Raw genomic sequence first — 22,857 nt, 5'->3', positions numbered from 1 at the left:
AACACAGGTGGCAGGTAGAGGTTGCGTTACACAGGTGAACAGGTGTGTGTGTGTGTGTGTGGGCGCAGGTGTGTGTGTGTGTGTTACCTTGTAGTGAGTAGGACATGATGCTGGTGCGTTTGGCCATGGTCACTTTGTCCTGAGTGGTGATCTTCCCTGCTGCCACCATCTTATCCCCTTCCTTTACCTTCTCTATAGCCGCCTACACACACACACACACACAGTTGATTTACCTTGACCAGCACGCCTGGAGAGCGGTGTTTGTACTTTTAGGACTATTCCATTGGTTCTACTGTTACGGACCAGCTCAACAAACGACTTCTTCAACTTAGTTGTGATCTGATGTGTATCAGGCTACAATACTTAATAATTTACAGTCTGTTGTGTACCTTGTGTACACCTATAGTATCAGGGAAGCAGCCTAGCAGTCCTTTGTATTCGTTGTTGGTTTCCATCAGGAAATGAAGGTCTTTTCTCGGCTGAAAGAAATACATCACCACAGTTTATTTTCACTCAGGGTCTGTAGTTCGACCTTCAGAGACAATGAGAGAGAGAGAGAGAGACAGAGACAGAGACAGAGACAGAGAGAGAATGAGAGAGAGAGAGACAGAGACAGAGAGAGAGAGAGAGAGAGAGAGAGAGAGAGAGAGAGAGAGAGAGAGAGAGAGAGAGAGAGAGAGAGAGAGAGAGAGAGAGAGAGAGAGAGAGAGAGAGAGAGAGAGAGAGAGAGAGAGAGATGGAGAGAGAGATGGAGAGAGAGAGACAGGGAGAGAATGGCAGAGAGAGAAAGAGGGGGCGGGATGGAGAGAGAGAGAGTGTAATCAGAGGAAGGAAGAAGGGCGAGAGGAGAACAGGGAAGGAAGAACCATGACATAGGTGGTCTGTGTGTGTTACCTGCTCGGCTATGATCTGTGCGATATCCTCATACGTTTTCCCTGCAGCTGTGAGAGCGTCTGTGAGCGTGGCCTCTCCTACACACACACACACACACACATACACACACACACACACACACATACACACACACACACACACACACACACACACACACACACACACATACACACTTTAGTGACAGTACTTTGACAGTAGCCAGTATCATTGAGCATAAAGCATAATGGGAGTCGGTCAGTACCTGCATATCCACTGGTGTTGAAGACAGATGACAGGTTCTGAAAGGCCTTCCCAATCCTCTGGTACTCCTTACGCAGAGCTGAACACATCAAACACACACCTGGTTTAATGCAGTACGACTTGGAGGGAGTTGTAGTTTTAACTAAGTATGGCTAGGAGGGAGTTGTAGTTTTAACAAAGTAGGGTTAGTGTTGAGTTGTAGTTTTAATAAAGTATGGCTAGGAGGGAGTTGTAGTTTTAACAAAGTAGGGTTAGTGTTGAGTTGTAGTTTTAATAAAGTATGGCTAGGAGGGAGTTGTAGTTTTAACAAAGTAGGGTTAGTGTTGAGTTGTAGTTTTAATAAAGTATGGCTAAGAGGGAGTTGTAGTTTTAACAAAGTATGGCTAGGAGGGAGTTGTAGTTTTAACAAAGTATGGCTAGGAGGGAGTTGTAGTTTTAACAAAGTATGGCTAGGAGGGAGTTGTAGTTTTAACAAAGTAGGGTTGAGTTGGGGTGTGGACATAAAACAAGGGTTTTCAGAGAGGAGTGTAGGTAGAGTTTGTAGTTTTTCAGGGCAGGAAGTGAGTCCTGTGTGTGTGTGTGTTGCTCCTCACAGCCTGTGCAGCGTTTCCAGTGTAGGTTCCCAACGATCAGCAGGTCTTTAACGCCATCATCCATCTCCTTAGTGAACTTACTGAACAACTCACACTTCTGCTCCCTACACACACACACACACACACACACACACACACACACACACAGATAAGAACCAATGTCAAATACGCATCTGAAATCTATGTGAGTGTGTGTCGGTATATCTACCATACGTACACTTCTATAAGGTCCAACTCAGGAGCTTCAGGGTCGATGGTGGAGAAGATCATTGGTCCAACACACTCATCCTTCTCTGCTCTCCTCTTCCCGGTCTTCCACTCCTGACCCATCCACACACACACACACACACATTGAGAGAGAGTGATGGCCTGCACGAGTGTGTGTGTGTGGACTGTGTGGACTGTGTGTGTGTGGACTGTGTGTGTGTGTGTGGACTGTGTGTGTGTGTGGACTGTGTGTGTGTGGACTGTGTGTGTGTGTGGACTGTGTGTGTGTGGACTGGGTGTGTGTGTGGACTGTGTGTGTGGACTGTGTGTGTGTGTGGACTGTGTGTGTGTGTGGACTGTGTGTGTGTGTGGACTGTGTGTGTGTGTGGACTGTGTGTGTGTGTGGACTGTGTGTGTGTGTGGACTGTGTGTGTGTGTGGACTGTGTGTGTGTGTGGACTGTGTGTGTGTGTGGACTGTGTGTGTGTGTGTGGACTGTGTGTGTGTGTGGACTGTGTGTGTGTGTGTGGACTGTGTGTGTGTGGACTGTGTGTGTGTGTGTGTGTGTGGACTGTGTGTGTGTGTGGACTGTGTGTGTGTGGACTGTGTGTGTGTGTGGACTGTGTGTGTGTGTGGACTGTGTGTGTGTGTGGACTGTGTGTGTGTGTGTGTGTGTGTGTGTGTGGACTGTGTGTGTGTGTGGACTGTGTGTGTGTGTGGACTGTGTGTGTGTGCGTGTGTGCGCGTGTACCTTCTCGTCTCTGTACGTGAGGAAGAGTTGGAAGACGTCACTGTTGGAGACGACAGGATGTCGACACATCCGACACATCCAGCCCTGCAGTCTCTCCATCCTCATCTTGATAAACTCCTCCTCAAAACGACCTGACAAGATGGAGGAATGGATATAATAACAATAATAATAATAATAATAATAATATTGTATTGACGACCACTCCTGATTGAACTAATTGGTCCAGATCACGCCCCTACCCACTACACCTATTCTCACTCCCAAATCACCACCTCTCAGCCTGAACACTGCAAACCTTCTCCTCTCCTGAACACAGCAAACTTCTCCTCTCCTGAACACAGCAAACCTTCTCCTCTCCTGAACACAGCAAACCTTCTCCTCTCCTGAACACAGCAAACCTTCTCCTCTCCTGATCACAGCAAACTGAACACAGCAAACCTTCTCCTCTCCTGAACACAGCAAACCTTCTCCTCTCCTGAACACAGCAAACCTTCTCCTCTCCTGAACACAGCAAACCTTCTCCTCTCCTGCACACAGCAAACCTTCTCCTCTCCTGAACACAGCAAACCTTCTCCTCTCCTGCACACAGCAAACCTTCTCCTCTCCTGAACACAGCAAACCTTCTCCTCTCCTGAACACAGCAAACCTTCTCCTCTCCCTGAACACAGCAAACCTTCTCCTCTCCTGAACACAGCAAACCTTCTCCTCTCCTGAACACAGCAAACCTTCTCCTCTCCTGAACACAGCAAACCTTCTCCTCTCCTGAACACAGCAAACCTTCTCCTCTCCTGAACACAGCAAACCTTCTCCTCTCCTGAACACAGCAAACCTTCTCCTCTCCTGAACACAGCAAACCTTCTCCTCTCCTGAACACAGCAAACCTTCTCCTCTCCTGAACACAGCAAACCTTCTCCTCTCCTGCACACAGCAAACCTTCTCCTCTCCTGAACACAGCAAACCTTCTCCTCTCCTGCACACAGCAAACCTTCTCCTCTCCTGAACACAGCAAACCTTCTCCTCTCCTGAACACAGCAAACCTTCTCCTCTCCTGAACACAGCAAACCTTCTCCTCTCCTGAACACAGCAAACCTTCTCCTCTCCTGAACACAGCAAACTGAACACAGCAAACCTTCTCCTCTCCTGATCACAGCAAACTGAACACAGCAAACCTTCTCCTTTCATGGTGATGCTCTTTTCCTACCCTCTGTGTGTGTTAGTGAGTGCTCGGATTCTCCGCACCTTAGCACACACACTCAGGCACTCAGGACACACACCCAGGCACACAGCACACACACTCAGGCACACAGCACACACACACTCAGGCACACAGCACACACACTCAGGCACTCAGGCACACACACACACTCAGGCACACACACACACTCAGGCACACACACACTCAGGCACACACACACTCAGGCACACACCCACTCAGGCACTCGGCACACACCCACTCAGGCACACACCCACTCAGGCACACACCCACTCAGGCACACACCCACACCCAGGCACACACACACTCAGGCCCACACACACACTCAGGCCCACACACACACCCAGGCACACACACACTCAGGCCCACACACACACTCAGGCACACACACCCACTCAGGCCCACACACACACTCAGGCCCACACACACACTCAGGCCCACACACACACTCAGGCCCACACACACACTCAGGCCCACACACACACACACTCAGGCCCACACACACACTCAGGCACACACCCACTCAGGCACACACACTGCCTTCAGAAAGTATTCATACCCCTTGTCTTATTCCACATATTGTTGCGTTACAGCCTGAATTCAAAATAGATTTAAAAAATAATTATACTCACCCATCTACACACAATACCTCATAATGACAAAGTGAAAACATGAAAATGAAATACAGAAATATCAACAAAACAAAACATTTCCATAAGTATTCACATCTCTCACATGTGCTGACAACAAAATCACACAAAAATTATCAATGGAAATCAAATTTATCAACCCATGGAGGTCTGGATTTGGAGTCACCCTCAAAATTAAAGTGGAAAACCACACTACAGGCTGATCCAACTTTGATGTAATGTCCTTAAAACAAGTCAAAATGAGGCTCAGTAGTGTGTGTGGCCTCCACGTGCCTGTATGACCTCCCTACAACGCCTGGGCATGCTCCTGATGAGGTGGCGGATGGTCTCCTGAGGGATCTCCTCCCAGACCTGGACTAAAGCATCCGCCAACTCCTGGACAGTCTGTGGTGCAACGTGGCGTTGGTGGATGGAGCGAGACATGATGTCCCAGATGTGCTCAATTGGATTCAGGTCTGGAGAACGGGCGGGCCAGTCCATAGCATCAATGCCTTCCTCTTGCAGGAACTGCTGACACACTCCAGCCACATGAGGTCTAGCATTGTCTTGCATTAGGAGGAACCCAGGGCCAACCGCACCAGCATATGGTCTCACAAGGGGTCTGAGGATCTCATCTCGGTACCTAATGGCAGTCAGGCTACCTCTGGCGAGCACATGGAGGGCTGTGCGGCCCCCCAAAGAAATGCCACCCCACACTATGACTGACCCACCGCCAAACCGGTCATGCTGGAGGATGTTGCAGGCAGCAGAACGTTCTCCACGGCGTCTCCAGACTCTATCACGTCTGTCACATGTGCTCAGTGTGAACCTGCTTTCATCTGTGAAGAGCACAGGGCGCCAGTGGCGAATTTGCCAATCTTGGTGTTCTCTGGCAAATGCCAAACGTCCTGCACGGTGTTGGGCTGTAAGCACAACCCCCACCTGTGGACGTCGGGCCCTGTTTGAGCAGACACATGCACATTTGTGGCCTGCTGGAGGTCATTTTGCAGGGCTCTGGCAGTGCTTCTCCTGCTCCTCCTTGCACAAAGGCGGAGGTAGCAGTCCTGCTGCTGGGTTGTTGCCCTCCTACAGCCTCCTCCACATCTCCTGATGTACTGGCCTGTCTCCTGGTAGCGCATCCATGCTCTGGACACTACGCTGACAGACACAGCAAACCTTCTTGCCACAGCTCGCATTGATGTGCCATCCTGGATGAGCTGCACTACCTGAGCCACTTGTGTGGGTTGTAGACTCCGTCTCATGCTACCACTAGAGTGAAAGCACCGCCAGCATTCAAAAGTGACCAAAACATCAGCCAGGAAGCATAGGAACTGAGAAGTGGTCTGTGGTCACTACCTGCAAAACCAGTCCTTTATTGGGGGTGTCTTGCTAATTGCCTATAATTTCCACCTGTTGTCTATTCCATTTGCACAACAGCATGTGAAATTTATTGTCAATCAGTGTTGCTTCCTAAGTGGACAGTTTGATTTCACAGAAGTGTGATTGACTTGGAGTTCCATTGTGTTGTTTAAGTGTTCCCTTTATTTTTTTGAGCAGTGTACATGTTAGAATCACCTTTGGCAGCGATTACAGCTGTGAGTCTTTCTGGGTAAGTCTAACAGCTTTCCACACCTGTACATTTGCCCATTATTATTTTCAAAATTCTTCCAGCTGTCACGATCGTTAGAGTGAGTGGACCAAGGCGCAGCGTGATGAACGAACATACTTCTTTTATTTAATGAATGAACGAGCAACAAAACAACAAACGATAACGTGACGTCCTATGTTAAACACAACAAACACGGGACACACCAAAAGGAACAAGATCCCACAAACACAAAGGGAAAACAGACTGTTTAAATATGGCTCCCAATCAGAGACAACCAGCAACAGCTGACACTCGTTGCCTCTGATTGGGAACCACTCTGGCCAACATAGAAATACAAGAACTAGACTGTGAACATAGAACAAAACACATAGAAACTACACACCCTGGCTCAACATATAGAGTCCCCAGAGCCAGGGTGTGACACCAGCTCTGTCAAATTGTTTGTTGATCATTGCTAGACAACCATTTTCAGGTCTTGCCGTAGATTTTCAAGTACATTTAAGTCAAAACTAACTCAGCCAATCAGAAACATTCACTGTCTTCTTGGTAAACAACTCCATTGTAGATTAAGCCTTGTGTTTTAGGTTACTGTCCTGCTGAAAGGTGAATTCATCTCCCAGTGTCTGGTGGAAAGCAGACTGAACCAGGTTTTCCTCTAGGATTTTGCCTGTGCTTAGCTCCAACTTGTTTATTTTTTATCCTGAAAAACTCCCCAGTCCTTAACGATTACGAGCATACCCATAACATGATGCAGCCACCACTATGCTTGAAAATATGGAGAGTGGTACTCAGTAATGTCTTGTATTGTATTTGACACACTTTGTATTCAGGATAAAAAAAGTTAATTTCTTTACCACATTTTTTTGTAGTATTACTTTGGTGCCTTGTTGCAAACAGGATGCATGTTTTGGAATATTTTTATTCTGTACAGGCTTCCTTCTTTTCACTCGGCCAATTAGGTTAGTATTGTGGAGTAACTACAATGTTGTTGATCCATCCTCCGTTTTCTCCTATCACAGCCATTAAACTCTTTAACTGTTTTAAAGTCACCATTGGCCTCATGGTGAAATCCCTGATAGGTTTCCTTCCTCCCCGGCAACGGAGTTAGGAAGGACGTCTGTATCGTTGTTCAATGTCTGCTTTTTTTTATTTTTACCCATCTATCAATAGGTGCCCTTCTTTGCGAGGCATTTGAAAACCTCACTGGTCTTTTGTGGTTGAAACTGTGTTTGAAATTCACTGCTCGACTGAGGGACCTTACAGATAATTGTATGTGTGGGGTACAGAGATGAGGTACTCTTTCAAAAATCATGTTAAACACTATTATTGCAGACAGAGTGAGTCCATGCAGCTTATTATATGAATGTGACTTGATAAGCTCCTGAATATATTTAGGCTTGCCATAACAAAGGGGTTGAATACTTATTTACTCATGACATTTCAGTTTCCATTTTTCATTACTTTGTACACATTTCTAAAAACACAATTCCACTTTGACATTATGGGGTATTATGTGTAGGGCAGTGACAAAAAAAATCTCAATTTAATCCATAATAATTCAGGCTGGAACACAACAAAATGTGGAAAAGGTCAAGGGGTGTGAATATTTTCTGATGGCACTGAGTATACAAAACATTAGGAACCCCTGCTCGTTCCCATGACATAGACTGACCAGGTGAAGCCAGGTGAAACCTATGATTCCTTATTGATGTCACTTGTTAAATCCACTTCAAATCAGTGTAGATGAAGGGGAGGAGACAGGTTAAAGAAGGATATTTAAGCTATGAGACAATTGAGACAGATTGTGTGTGTGTGTGCCATTCAGAGGGTGAATGGGCAAGATAAAATATTTAAGTGCCTTTGAACAGGGTAAGGCAGTAGGTGCCAGGCGCACCGGTTTGTGTCAAGAACTGCCACAACTTATGGGTTTTTCACGCTAAACAGTTTCCCGTGTGTATCAAGAATGGTCCACCACCCAAAGAACATTCAGCCATCTTGACATAACTGTGGGAAGCACTGGAGTCAACATGGGCCAGCATCCCTGTGGAATGCTTAAGACACCTTGTAGGGTCCATGCCCTGACGAATTGAGGCTGTTCTGAGGGCAAAACGGGGTGCGACTCAGTATTAGGAAGGTGTTCCTAATGTTTTGTCCACTCAGTGTATAAATTCATGCTACACACACACACACACATCACAACTGCTGCTACCGACTCTTATTATACTGCTCAGTTTATCCACTGCCTGCCCTCCCCAATACACGTGGACTATAAATTGATCCACAGGCTCAACACAGTCTCCTCTTGGCCTTAATGAGGAGTTCGATTTAAAACCGTTTTTATATATATATATATATTTTTTTTAAAATCCTAATTGAATATTGTGTGTGTGTGTGTGTGTGTGTGTGTGTGTGTGTGTGTGTGTGTGTATATATTACTGTAAATATTGATTACATTGTTTTTAATTACCGTTTATATTTTTAGTTTTTCCATCGCAACTTTTTCACTCCGGACGCTTTATCTGGACATGGTTCGTCAACATCTTCAACAGCCGAAGCTAAGTAGTAACATTAACATGATGTCTTCTAATTGCAGTCGCTGTACTCATAATATACAGGAGAACGATCGCCTTACGGCGAGAATAGCTGTGCTACAAGCCCAGCTTCAGACGCAATCGTTAGGCAAGGGTAATTTCAGTGTAGGAAAGGAAGAAACAGCGTCTGTGCCACCAGTAAGTACAGATAGTAACGTTAGTATAAATCCCCCCGCACAGTCCCCGCAGCCGGACAACTTTCTCATGGCTTCTGGAGGGAAATACTGTTGGAATGCTCAACCGGTGTCGCTCATTCAGCCGACAGAAACTTTCAACCGGTTTTCCCCATTATGTAGCGAGTCTGAGTCTGAGTCTTCTCTTGTCTCTACTCCTCCCGTTACGGGGTCTGAGACGCCGAAGGCTCCCACCATTAGCTCTGACAAATTGAAAACCCTAGTCATTGGCGACTCCATTACCCGCAGTATTAGACTTAAAACAAATCACCCAGCGATCATACACTGTTTACCAGGGGGCAGGGCTACCGACGTTAAGGCTAATCTAAAGATGGTGCTGGCTAAAGCTAAAACTGGCGAGTGTAGAGAGTATAGAGATATTGTTATCCACGTCGGCACCAACGATGTTAGGATGAAACAGTCAGAGGTCACCAAGTGCAACATAGCTTCAGCGTGTAAATCAGCTAGAAAGATGTGTCGGCATCAAGTAATTGTCTCTGGCCCCCTCCCAGTTAGGGGGAGTGACGAGCTCTACAGCAGAGTCTCAGCACTCAATCGCTGGTTGAAAACTGTTTTCTGCCCCTCCCAAAAGATAGAATTTGTAGATAATTGGCCCTCTTTCTGGGACTCACCCACAAACAGGACCAAGCCTGACCTGCTGAGGAGTGACGGACTCCATCCTAGCTGGAGGGGTGCTCTCATCTTATCTACCAACATAGATAGGGCTCTAACTCCTCTAGCCCCACAGTGAAATAGGGTGCAGGCCAGGCAGCAGGCTGTTAGCCAACCTGCCAGCTTAGTGGAGTCTGCCAATAGCACAGTCAGTGTAGTCAGCTCAGCCATACCCATTGAGACTGTGTCTGTGCCTCGACCTAGGTTGGGCAAAACTAAACATGGCGGTGTTCGCCTTAGCAATCTTATTAGGATAAAGACCTCCTCCATTCCTGCCATTATTGAAAGAGATCGTGATACCTCACATCTCAAAATAGGGTTACTTAATGTTAGATCCCTCACTTCAAAGGCAGTCATAGTCAATGAACTAATCACTGATCATAATCTTGATGTGATTGGCCTGACTGAAACATGGCTTAAGCCTGATGAATTTACTGTGTTAAATGAGGCCTCACCTCCTGGTTACACTAGTGACCATATTCCCGTGCATCCCGCAAAGGCGGAGGTGTTGCTAACATTTACGATAGCAAATTTCAATTTACAAAAAAAAATGGCGTTTTCGTCTTTTGAGCTTCTAGTCATGAAATCTATGCAGCCTACTCAATCACTTTTTATAGCTACTGTTTACAGGCCTCCTGGGCCATATACAGCGTTCCTCTCTGAGTTTCCTGAATTCCTATCAGACCTTGTAGTCATAGCAGATCATATTCTAATTTTTGGTGATTTTAATATTCACATGGAGAAGTCCACAGACCCACTCCAAAAGTCTTTCGGAGCCATCATCGACTCAGTGGGTTTTGTCCAACATGTCTCTGGACCTACTCACTGCCACAGTCATACTCTGGACCTAGTTTTGTCCCATGGAATAAATGTTGTAGATCTTAATGTTTTTCCACAAAATCCTGGACTATCGGACCACCATTTTATTACGTTTGCAATCGCAACAAATAATCTGCTCAGACCCCAACCAAGGAGCATCAAAAGTCGTGCTATAAATTCTCAGACAACACAAAAATTCCTTGATGCCCTTCCAGACTCCTTCTGCCTACCCAAGGACGTCAGAGGACAAAAATCAGTTAACCACTTAACTGAGGAACTCAATTTAACCTTGCGCAATACCCTAGATGCAGTTGCACCCCTAAAAACGAAAAACATTTGTCATAAGAAACTAGCTCCCTGGTATACAGAAAATACCCGAGCTTTGAAGCAAGCTTCCAGGAAATTGGAACGGAAATGGCGCCACACCAAACTGGAAGTCTTCCGACTAGCTTGGAAAGACAGTACCGTGCAGTACCGAAGAGCCCTCACTGCTGCTCGATCATCCTACTTTTCCAACTTAATCGAGGGAAAATAAGAACAATCCAAAATTTCTTTTTTGATACTGTTGCAAAGCTAACTAAAAAGCAGCATTCCCCAAGAGAGGATGGCTTTCACTTCAGCAGTAATAAATTCATGAACTTCTTTGAGGAAAAGATCATGACCATTAGAAAGCAAATTACGGACTCCTCTTTGAATCTGCGTATTCCTCCAGGGCTTAGCTGTCCTGGATCTGCACAGCTCTGCGAGGGCCTGGGATCGGGAGAGACACTTAAGTGTTTTAGTACTATATCTCTTGACACAATGATGAAAATAATCATGGCCTCTAAACCTTCAAGCTGCATACTGGATCCTATTCCTACTAAACTGCTGAAGGAGCTGCTTCCTGTGCTTGGCCCTCCTATGTTGAACATAATAAACAGCTCTCTATCCACCGGATGTGTACCAAACTCACTAAAAGTGGCAGTGATAAAGCCTCTCTTGAAAAAGCCAAACCTTGACCCGGAAAATATAAAAAAACTATCGGCCTATATCGAATCTTCCATTCCTCTCAAAAATTTTAGAAAAAGCTGTTGCGCAGCAACTCACTGCCTTTCTGAAGACAAACAATGTATACGAAATGCTTCAGTCTGGTTTTAGACCCCATCATAGCACTGAGACTGCACTTGTGAAGGTGGTAAATGACCTTTTAATGGCGTCAGACCGAGGCTCTGCATCTGTCCTCGTGCTACTAGACCTTAGTGCTGCCTTTGACACCATCGATCACCACATTCTTTTGGAGAGACTGGAAACCCAAATTGGTCTACACGGACAAGTTCTGGCCTGGTTTAGATCTTACCTGTCGGAAAGATATCAGTTTGTCTCTGTGAATGGTCTGTCCTCCGACAAATCAACTGTACATTTCGGTGTTCCTCAAGGTTCCGTTTTAGGACCACTATTGTTTTCACTATATATTTTACCTCTTGGGGATGTTATTCGAAAACATAATGTTAACTTTCACTGCTATGCGGATGACACACAGCTGTACATTTCAATGAAACATGGTGAAGCCCCAAAATTGCCCTCGCTAGAAGCCTGTGTTTCAGACATAAGGAAGTGGATGGCTGAAAACTTTCTACTTTTAAACTCGGACAAAACAGAGATGCTTGTTCTAGGTCCCAAGAAACAAAGAGATCTTCTGTTAAATCTGACAATTCATCTTGATGGTTGTAAAGTCGTCTCAAATAAAACTGTGAAGGACCTCGGCGTTACTCTTGACCCTGATCTCTCCTTTTGACGAACATATCAAGACTGTTTCAAGGACAGCTTTTTTCCATCTACGTAACATTGCAAAAATCCGAAATTTTCTGTCCAAAAATGATGCAGAAAAATTAATCCATGCATTTGTTACTTCTAGGTTAGACTACTGCAATGCTCTACTTTCCGGCTACCCGGATAAAGCACTAAATAAACTTCAGTTAGTGCTAAATACGGCTGCTAGAATCCTGACTAGAACCAAGAAATTTGATCATATTACTCCAGTGCTAGCTTCCCTACACTGGCTTCCTGTTAAGGCAAGGGGCTGATTTCAAGGTTTTACTGTTAACCTATAAAGCGTTACATGGGCTTGCTCCTACCTATCTTTCCGAGTTGGTCCTGCCGTACATACCAATACGTACGCTACGGTCACAAGACGCAGGCCTCCTAATTGTCCCTAGAATTTCTAAGCAAACAGCGGGAGGCAGGGCTTTCTCCTATAGATCTCCATTTTTATGGAACAGTCTGCCTACCCATGTGAGAGACGCAGACTCGGTCTCAACCTTTAAGTCTTTACTGAAGACTTATCTCTTCAGTAGGTCATATGATTGAGTGTAGTCTGGCCCAGGAGTGTGAAGGTGAACGGAAAGGCTCTGGAGCAACGAACAGCCCTTGCTGTCTCTGCCAGGCCGGTTCCCCTCTCTCCACTGGGGTTCTCTGCCTCTAACCCTGTTACAGGGGCTGAGTCACTGGCTTGCTGGTGCTCTTTCATGCCGTCCCCTAGGAGGGGTGCGTCACTTGAGTGGGTTGAGTTACTGACGTGATCTTCCTGTCTGGGTTGGCGCCCCCCTTGGTTTGTGCTGTGGTGGAGACCTCTGTGGGCTATACTCGGCCTTGTCTCAGGATTGTAAGTTGGTGGTTGAGGATATCCCTCTAGTGGTGCGGGGGCTGTGCTTTGGCAGAGTGGGTGGGGTTATATCCTTCCTGTTTGGCCCTGTCCGGGCTTTCTTCGGATGGGGCCACAGTGTCTCCGGACCGCTCCTGTCTCAGCCTCCAGTATTTATGCTGCAGTAGTTTATGTGTCGGGGGGCTGGGGTTAGTTGGTTATACCTGGAGTACTTCTCCTGTCTTATCCAGTGTCCTGTGTGAATTTAAGTATGCTCTCTCTAATTCTCTCGTTCTCTCTTTCTCTCTGAGAACCTGAGCCCTAGGACCATACGTCAGGACTACCGGGCATGCTGACACCTTGCTGTCCCCAGTCCGCCTGGCCTTGCTGCTATTCCAGTTTCAACTGTTCTGCCTGCGGTTACGAAACCCCTACCTGTCCCAGACCTGCTGTTTTCAACTCTTAATGATCGGCTATGAAAAGCCAACTGAGAGACCTGAGCCCTAGGACCATACGTCGGGACTACCGGCCGTGGTGACTCCTTGCTGTCCCCAGTCCGCCTGGCCTTGCTGCTATTCCAGTTTCAACTGTTCTGCCTGCGGTTATGGAACCCCTACCTGTCCCAGACCTGCTGTTTTCAACTCTTAATGATCGGCTATGAAAAGCCAACTGAGATTTATTCCTGATTATTATTTGACCATGCTTGTCACTTATGAACATTTTTGAACATCTTGGCATGGTTCTGTTATAATCTCCACCCGGCACAGCCAGAAGAGGACTGGCCACCCCTCATAGCCTGGTTCCTCTCTAGGTTTCTTCCTAGGTTTTGGCCTTTCTAGGGAGTTTTTCCTAGCCACCGTGCTTCTACACCTGCATTACTAGCTGTTTGGGGTTTTAGGCTGGGTTTCTGTACAGCACTTCGAGATATTAGCTGATGTACGAAGGGCTATATAAAATAAAATTGATTGATTACATTCCTTGTGTATGATCATATATTTTGATACTTTGAATGTTAATATTGTGAACCTGTTATATATTTTTACCTCCTGTTTCAGGAAGTGATGTCACCGAGTACTGCCCCTATATATACACATACATACATACATACATACATACATACGTACATACATACATACATACATATAGGACCTTCCACCCCTACCTGGGATATGGATGCCTGATGAAGACATAAGGGTGGAAACGCTGTTATAATAATGCTTATTACATGTTACCGTTAAGCCCATTTCCTTCCTGTTAATGACATGTTACCGTTAAGCCCATTTCCTTCCTGTTAATTACATGTTACCGTTAAGCCCATTTCCTTCCTGTTAATTTGTGACACTCTGGCTCTATGGACTTTTATAATTGAGCCAGGGTTGTTCATTTTCATGTGTTTGGGTGTATTTCATTTGGTGGTGTTGGGGATGGGTGAGTTTCATTTTGTTTTGTCTAGTGGTGATTGGTCTATGACTCCCAATCGGAGGTAACGAGTGTCAGCTGTCGGCTCGTTATCTCTGATTGGGAGCCATATATATTCTGTGTGTTTTCTCCTTTGTTTTGTGGGTTATTGTTTCCGTGTTGCTGTTAGTCTGTATCAGTATTTGAACTTCACGTATCGTCATTTGTTGTTTTCTTCGTGGTTGCTTTAATTAATAAAGTCATCATGTTCACTCCACGCGCTGCGTATTGGTCCGCTCCTTCAGACGTTCGTGACAGAATAACCCACCCCAAAAGGACCAAGCAGCGTAACAAGCGGCAACAGGACCTACCTACACAGGAGTTATGGACGCCTCCTAAGGATTTTTGGACATGGGAGGAGATTCGGGATGGAAAGGGTCCTTGGGCACAACCGGAGGAATATCACCGCCCTCGTGAAGAGCTGGAGGCAGCCAAAGCCGAGAGGAGGTGGTACGAGGAGGCAGCGCGAAGGCGAGGCTGGAAGCCCGTGGAAGAGAGGCAACCCCAAGAAATTTTTTGGGGGGGGCACATGGTTTGGGCAGCTGGGCAGCAGGAGGCTGCCACAGGGAGAAAAGGAGAGAAGGCTAACGGAGTACGGGAGCCATTGGCGAGTAGAAGGAGGGAAGTTGTTGTGGCACGGCATGAGAGACTGAAGTGTGTTACCAGTCCGGTCCGGCCCGTTCCTGATCCCCAGTTAAGGCCAGTGGTGTGTGTTCCCGGTATGGACCGGCCTGTTCCTACTCCACGCACCAGGTCCACGATGTGCGTCGCCAGCCGGCCAGAGTCTGCCGTCTGCCCAACGGCGCCTGAACTGCCCGTCTGCCCAACGGCGCTGGAACTGCCCGTCTGCCCTAGGGCGTCTGAACTGCCCGTCTGCCAAGCGCTGCATAAGCCGCCCGTCTGTACTGAGCCTGCAAAGCCGTCCGTCTGCCATGAGCCTTCAGAGCCGTCCGCCAGATCGGAGCCGCTAGAGCCTTCCGCCAGACAGAATCATACACCTGCTATGGAATCAGCAGGAGCCGACGCAGCCCATACTAGACTGGAAGCTCAGGTTCGGGACCAGAAAGAGCAGCTCCTGCAGATGGGAGCCGCCCTGCTGGAGGTGATGACTGCAATCCGAGGCTGGGGTCCGCCTCCACCGCCAGCCGCCCAGCCAGCACCATCAGCCAGCCATGAGCAGCCAGATCGGTCAACCAGCCATGAGCAGCCAGATCCGTCAGCCAGCCATGAGCAGCCAGATCCGTCAGCCAGCCATGAGCAGCCAGATCCGTCAGCCAGCCATGAGCAGCCAGATCCGTCAGCCAGCCTGAGCAGCCAGATCCGTCAGCCAGCCATGAGCAGCCAGATCCGTCAGCCAGCCATGAGCAGCCAGATCCGTCAGCCAGCCATGAGCAGCCAGATCCGTCAGCCAGCCATGAGCAGCCAGATCCGTCAGCCAGCCATGAGCAGCCAGATCCGTCAGCCAGCCAGGATCCGCCAGAGCCGTCCAGCCAGGATCCGCCAGAGCCGTCCAGCCAGGATCCGCCAGAGCCGTCTAGCCAGGATCCGCCAGAGCCGTCTAGCCAGGATCCGCCAGAGCCGTCCAGCCAGGATCCGCCAGAGCCGTCCAGCAAGGATCCGCCAGAGCCGTCCAGCCAGGATCCGCCAGAGCCGTCCAGCCAGGATCCGCCAGAGCCGTCCAGCCAGGATCCGCCAGAGCCGTCCAGCCTGGATCCGCCAGAGCCGTCCCGCCAGGATCCGCCAGAGCCGTCCGGCCTGGATCCGCCAGAGCCGTCCCGCCGGGATCCGCCAGAGCCGTCCCGCCGGGATCCGCCAGAGCCGTCCAGCCGGGATCCGCCAGAGCCGTCCAACCGGGATCCGCCAGAGCCGTCCAACCGGGATCCGCCAGAGCCGTCCAGCCGGGATCCGCCAGAGCCGTCCAGCCGGGATCCGCCAGAGCCGTCCAGCCGGGATCCGCCAGAGCCGTCCAGCCGGGATCCGCCAGAGCCGTCCAGCCGGGATCCGCCAGAGCCGTCCAGCCGGGATCCGCCAGAGCCGTCCAGCCGGGATCCGCCAGAGCCGACCAGCCGGGATCCGCCATTCAGCCTGGTACTGCCCCTTAGTCCGGTGCTGCCCCTTAGTCAGGTACTGTCCCTTAGCCCGGTGCTGCCCCGTAGTCCGGTGCTGCCCCGTAGTCCGGTGCTGCCCCTTAGCCCGGTGCTGCCCCTTGTCCCGGTGCTGCCCCTTATCCCGGTGCTGCCCCTTATCCCGGTGCTGCCCCTTAGGCCGATGCTGCCCCTTAGTCCGGTGTTGCCCCTTAGTCCAGGTGGGGTTAGTTGGAGGGTGGTCATTGGGAGGAGGCTACCGAAGCAGGTTGTGACTGTGGTGGGGTGGGGATCACGACCGGGGCCAGAGCCGCCACCGTGGACAGACGCCCACCCAGACCCTCCCCTAGTCCTGATGTTGGTGCGCCCGGAGTTCGCACCTTTAAGGGGGGGTACTGTGACACTCTGGCTCTATGGACTTTTATAATTGAGCCAGGGTTGTTCATTTTCATGTGTTTGGGTGTATTTCATTTGGTGGTGTTGGGGATGGGTGAGTTTCATTTTGTTTTGTCTAGTGGTGATTGGTCTATGACTCCCAATCGGAGGTAACGAGTGTCAGCTGTCGGCTCGTTATCTCTGATTGGGAGCCATATATATTCTGTGTGTTTTCTCCTTTGTTTTGTGGGTTATTGTTTCCGTGTTGCTGTTAGTCTGTATCAGTATTTGAACTTCACGTATCGTCATTTGTTGTTTTCTTCGTGGTTGCTTTAATTAATAAAGTCATCATGTTCACTCCACGCGCTGCGTATTGGTCCGCTCCTTCAGACGTTCGTGACATAATTACATGTTACCGTTGAGCCCATTTCCTTCCTGTTAATTACATGTTACCGCAGAGCCCATTTCCTTCCTGTTAATTACATGTTACCGTTAAGCCCATTTCCTTCCTGTTAATTACATGTTACCGTTAAGCCCATTTCCTTCCTGTTAATTACATGTTACCGTTAAGCCCATTTCCTTCCTGTTAATTACATGTTACCGTTAAGCCCATTTCCTTCCTGTTAATTACATGTTACCGTTGAGCCCATTTCCTTCCTGCTAACTACATGTTACCGTTGAGCCCATTTCCTTCCTGTTAATTACATGTTACCGTTAAGCCCATTTCCTTCCTGTTAATGACATGTTACCGTTGAGCCCATTTCCTTCCTGTTAATGACATGTTACTGTTAAGCCCATTTCCTTCCTGTTAATGACATGTTACCGTTAAGCCCATTTCCTTCCTGTTAATGACATGTTACCGTTGAGCCCATTTCCTTCCTGTTAATGACATGTTACCGTTAAGCCCATTTCCTTCCTGTTAATGACATGTTACCGTTAAGCCCATTTCCTTCCTGTTAATTACATGTTACCGTTAAGCCCATTTCCTTCCTGTTAATGACATGTTACCGTTAAGCCCATTTCCTTCCTGTTAATTACATGTTACCGTTAAGCCCATTTCCTTCCTGTTAGTGACATGTTACCGTTAAGCCCATTTCCTTCCTGTTAATTACATGTTACCGCAGAGCCCATTTCCTTCCTTTTAATGACATGTTACCGTTAAGCCCATTTCCTTCCTGTTAATTACATGTTACCGTTAAGCCCATTTCCTTCCTGTTAATTACATGTTACCGTTAAGCCCATTTCCTTCCTGTTAATGACATGTTACCGTTAAGCCCATTTCCTTCCTGTTAATTACATGTTACCGTTGAGCCCATTTCCTTCCTGCTAATTACATGTTACCGTTGAGCCCATTTCCTTCCTGTTAATTACATGTTACCGTTAAGCCCATTTCCTTCCTGTTAATGACATGTTACCGTTGAGCCCATTTCCTTCCTGTTAATGACATGTTACTGTTAAGCCCATTTCCTTCCTGTTAATGACATGTTACCGTTAAGCCCATTTCCTTCCTGTTAATGACATGTTACCGTTGAGCCCATTTCCTTCCTGTTAATGACATGTTACCGTTAAGCCCATTTCCTTCCTGTTAATGACATGTTACCGTTAAGCCCATTTCCTTCCTGTTAATTACATGTTACCGTTAAGCCCATTTCCTTCCTGTTAATGACATGTTACCGTTAAGCCCATTTCCTTCCTGTTAATGACATGTTACCGTTAAGCCCATTTCCTTCCTGTTAGTGACATGTTACCGTTGAGCCCATTTCCTTCCTGTTAATTACATGTTACCGTTAAGCCCATTTCCTTCCTGTTAATGACATGTTACCGTTAAGCCCATTTCCTTCCTGTTAATTACATGTTACCGTTAAGCCCATGTCCTTCCTGTTAATGACATGTTACCGTTAAGCCCATTTCCTTCCTGTTAATTACATGTTACCGTTAAGCCCATTTCCTTCCTGTTAGTGACATGTTACCGTTGAGCCCATTTCCTTCCTGTTAATGACATGTTACCGTTAAGCCCATTTCCTTCCTGTTAATTACATGTTACCGTTAAGCCCATTTCCTTCCTGTTAATTACATGTTACCGTTAAGCCCATTTCCTTCCTGTTAATGACATGTTACCGTTAAGCCCATTTCCTTCCTGTTAATTACATGTTACCGTTAAGCCCATTTCCTTCCTGTTAATGACATGTTACCGTTAAGCCCATTTCCTTCCTGTTAATTACATGTTACCGTTAAGCCCATTTCCTTCCTGTTAGTGACATGTTACCGTTGAGCCCATTTCCTTCCTGTTAATGACATGTTACCGTTAAGCCCATTTCCTTCCTGTTAATTACATGTTACCGTTAAGCCCATTTCCTTCCTGTTAATTACATGTTACCGTTAAGCCCATTTCCTTCCTGTTAGTGACATGTTACCGTTGAGCCCATTTCCTTTCTGTTAATTACATGTTACCGTTAAGCCCATTTCCTTCCTGTTAGTGACATGTTACCGTTAAGCCCATTTCCTTCCTGTTTATTCACCCGGCAGCACTACTCGATCATTCATGCACCTTTTATGTTGATTTGACCCTGATATGTGTTTTATCCCTCCTAAACCACTACAACCCAACCTACCGGCTTTACAAGCCAACAACATCCACCATCATATTCTCCCCCTCGGTTTGTCTTTGCTGTGCGTGTAAAATAAACCAGATAATTGGATTCATCTCATCCCCTACTTCATCCGCATTCTAACAGGTAGTGACAATCTGAACTCCGAACCAGTCAATTACAAAACCTCCTCATACAGTCCGCCTTCACTTTAATAACCAAAGCCCTTCAGCAGATGCTTTTATCCAAAGTGCCTTACAGTCATGTGTGCAGACATTTTGTGCTTATGGGCGGTCAGGTGAATCAATAACACAGATAGAGATCACTAGACGGCCATCGTCTCCAATACAGAACTATTCATGAGCTCACTACATTTAACATTTAAGTCATTTAGCAGACGCTCTTATCCAGAGCGACTTACAAATTGGTGCATTCAACATAGGATAGCCAGTGGGACAACCACCACTGGGGGAAGGGGGGGGGGTGTAGAATGATTACTGTTAGACTATTCCAGGTATTCATTAAAGAGGTAGGGTTTCAAGTGTCTCCGGAAGGTGGTCAGTGACTCCGCTGTCCTGGCGTCGTGGGGGAGCTTGTTCCACCATTGGGGTGCCCGAGCAGCGAACAGCCACTAGACGGCCATTGTAAACAGGCTCCAATACAGAACTATTTATGCTCGAAGGATGCCCCTGCACACACACACGCACACGCACACGCACACGCACACGCACACAACTCAATACATATTTTCTAAAGCCAGGTTTTTTTTTCAGCCCACAACTCATGGAAACCACTGACCTGTGACCTGTTTGTCAGGCAGCGAGGGGATTGGGACGGCGGAACCAAACTTCTCCAACAGGCGCTCATACAGCCAATCAAAATGCTTATACCTGTGATTGACAGGTCTGTTGGTCGTCTGTAGAAAACACACAAAAAAAGAGTCAGAGAAGTGTGTGTGTGTGTGTGTGTGTGTTGGTGCTGAGCGATCAATGTATACTTTTTTTTTGCTTATTAAACAACTAATTGACCGACGACGGTTAATTTACTTAAATTCCATTTAGTTAGTTTTTTTTTTGTGAGCTCAAACGTGCTGTTTCTCTAGAGAGAAATCAGATCAAGAACGAACTGTGGGACGTTGGAAGTTGTAGTTTTCAACAGAAGATATTCAACTTAGTTCAGGGCAGAAAACATGGTAATTAACTACGATGCCCATAATCCATTGCGCCTGTACTACCTGCCCTGCTCTTCTGGCCCCAGAAAGACGCATGAGAGAGGAATGTACACAGCACAATGACCAGAGGGATAGAGACTGTTGGTGAGGTAGCTATACTCGATTGATAGTTGTGTCACTTTGGTAATTAGCAGTCTTGAAAGTATGCTTTATCTACTAAAATTGTGATTTCGTCAGACAGCTCTGCAAGCATATTAGGTAGTAGCCTATCTAAATAGGATGACTTGTTGACAGAGATAACGTTAGATGGTTGGTTGGTTGGCTGGCTGCTACTGCCTGAGCAGAGATCATGACTGAAAATAATTAAATAATTAAAAAAAAGTCATCAAATAAAATAAGTAATAAGACAATTGAATGTTCTCAATATTTGGCTTTACAAATAATTTTAAGACCAACATTATTATTATTTTAAATCAAAACCGGAAACAATAAAACAACATTTACCGAACTGAAACGACCTCAAAAAGCACTAATCGCTCAGCACTAGTGTGTGTGTGTGTGATACTCACATTGGGTGTGACCTGGTACTCAATGTAGCTCTTCAGACCGTACATCTTAGAGCCTTTTTTAGGATCAGCCACGACACAGTCAAGGGGAGACTGGGGATACAGCCACACTGGCCCCACATCTCCCATCTACACACACAGACACAGACACACAGACAGACAGACACAGACAGACACAGACACAGACACACACACAGACACACACACACAGACACAATTACTACATTGGCTATTACCATCTGCAGTAGCAGAATTCTTTCCCCCAGAAATGTAATGCAATTTTAATGTAAATGTAATGTAATGTGAATTTAATGTAATGTAAATGTAATGCCTTGTAAATGTAATGTAAAGTAATGTAATGCAAATGTAGAGTAATGTAATGTAGAGTAATGTAACGTAATGTAGAGTAATGTAATGTAGCGTAATGTAGAGTAATGTAATGTAGAGTAATGTAATGTAGAGTAATGTAAAGTAATGTAGAGTAATGTAGAGTAATGTAATGTAATGTAGAGTAATGTAATGTAGAGTAATGTAATGTAGAGTAATGTAATGTAGCGTAATGTAATGTAGAGTAATGTAATGTAGAGTAATGTAAAGTAATGTAGAGTAATGTAAAGTAATGTAGAGTAATGTAATGTAGAGTAATGTAATGTAGAGTAATGTAATGTAGAGTAATGTAATGTAGAGTAATGTAATGTAGAGTAATGTAATGTAGAGTAATGTAATGTAGAGTAATGTAAAGTAATGTAGAGTAATGTAGAGTAATGTAATGTAGAGTAATGTAGAGTAATGTAATGTAGAGTAATGTAATGTAATGTAGAGTAATGTAGAGTAATGTAATGTAGAGTAATGTAGAGTAATGTAATGTAGAGTAATGTAATGTAGAGTAATGTAAAGTAATGTAGAGTAATGTAGAGTAATGTAGAGTAATGTAATGTAGAGTAATGTAATGTAGAGTAATGTAAAGTAATGTAGAGTAATGTAGAGTAATGTAATGTAGAGTAATGTAGAGTAATGTAATGTAGAGTAGAGTAATGTAATGTGGAGTAATGTAAAGTAATGTAGAGTAATGTAATGTAGAGTAATGTAATGTAGAGTAATGTAATGTAGAGTAATGTAATGTAGAGTAATGTAGAGTAATGTAGAGTAATGTAGAGTAATGTAGAGTAATGTAAAGTAATGTAATGTAGAGTAATGCAATGTAGAGTAATGTAATGTAGAGTAATGTAATGTAATGTGGAGTAATGTAGAGTAATGTAGAGTAATGTAGAGTAATGTAGAGTAATGTAATGTAGAGTAATGTAGAGTAATGTAATGTAGAGTAATGCAATGTAGAGTAATGTAATGTAGAGTAATGTAACGTAATGTAGAGTAATGTAATGTAGAGTAATGTAGAGTAATGTAATGTAGAGTAATGTAGAGTAATGTAGAGTAATACAATGTAGAGTAATGTAGAGTAATACAATGTAGAGTAATGTAATGTATGTAATGTATGTAATGTAAAGTAATGTAGAGTAATGTAATGTAGAGTAATGTAAAGTAATGTAGAGTAAAGTAATGTTGAGTAATGTAATGCAGAGTAATGTAATGTGACGTAATGTAGAG

General features: G+C 45.9%; 1 protein-coding gene across 2 annotated transcripts in view; it reads right to left on the bottom strand.

The window, feature by feature from the left end:
- Positions 1-22,857, bottom strand: part of LOC121544565 (sorting nexin-9) — a 37,563-nt gene that overhangs the window by 981 nt on the left and 13,725 nt on the right. For both annotated transcript variants that reach the window (XM_041854520.2, XM_041854519.2), the window contains exons 8-16: positions 21,256-21,381; positions 20,314-20,431; positions 2,685-2,815; positions 1,945-2,048; positions 1,728-1,831; positions 1,136-1,213; positions 895-971; positions 390-479; positions 88-202 (exon numbers count right to left, since the gene is read on the bottom strand). In XM_041854520.2, coding sequence (XP_041710454.1) covers positions 88-202; positions 390-479; positions 895-971; positions 1,136-1,213; positions 1,728-1,831; positions 1,945-2,048; positions 2,685-2,815; positions 20,314-20,431; positions 21,256-21,381 — 943 coding nt within the window. The remainder of the gene's footprint in view (positions 1-87; positions 203-389; positions 480-894; positions 972-1,135; positions 1,214-1,727; positions 1,832-1,944; positions 2,049-2,684; positions 2,816-20,313; positions 20,432-21,255; positions 21,382-22,857) is intronic.

The sequence above is a fragment of the Coregonus clupeaformis genome, unplaced genomic scaffold (genome assembly GCF_020615455.1).
Source record: "Coregonus clupeaformis isolate EN_2021a unplaced genomic scaffold, ASM2061545v1 scaf0032, whole genome shotgun sequence".
Lineage (NCBI taxonomy): Eukaryota > Metazoa > Chordata > Actinopteri > Salmoniformes > Salmonidae > Coregonus > Coregonus clupeaformis.
Note: the sequence above shows the minus strand (reverse complement) of the source record. Positions and strands in the feature narration are given on the sequence as shown.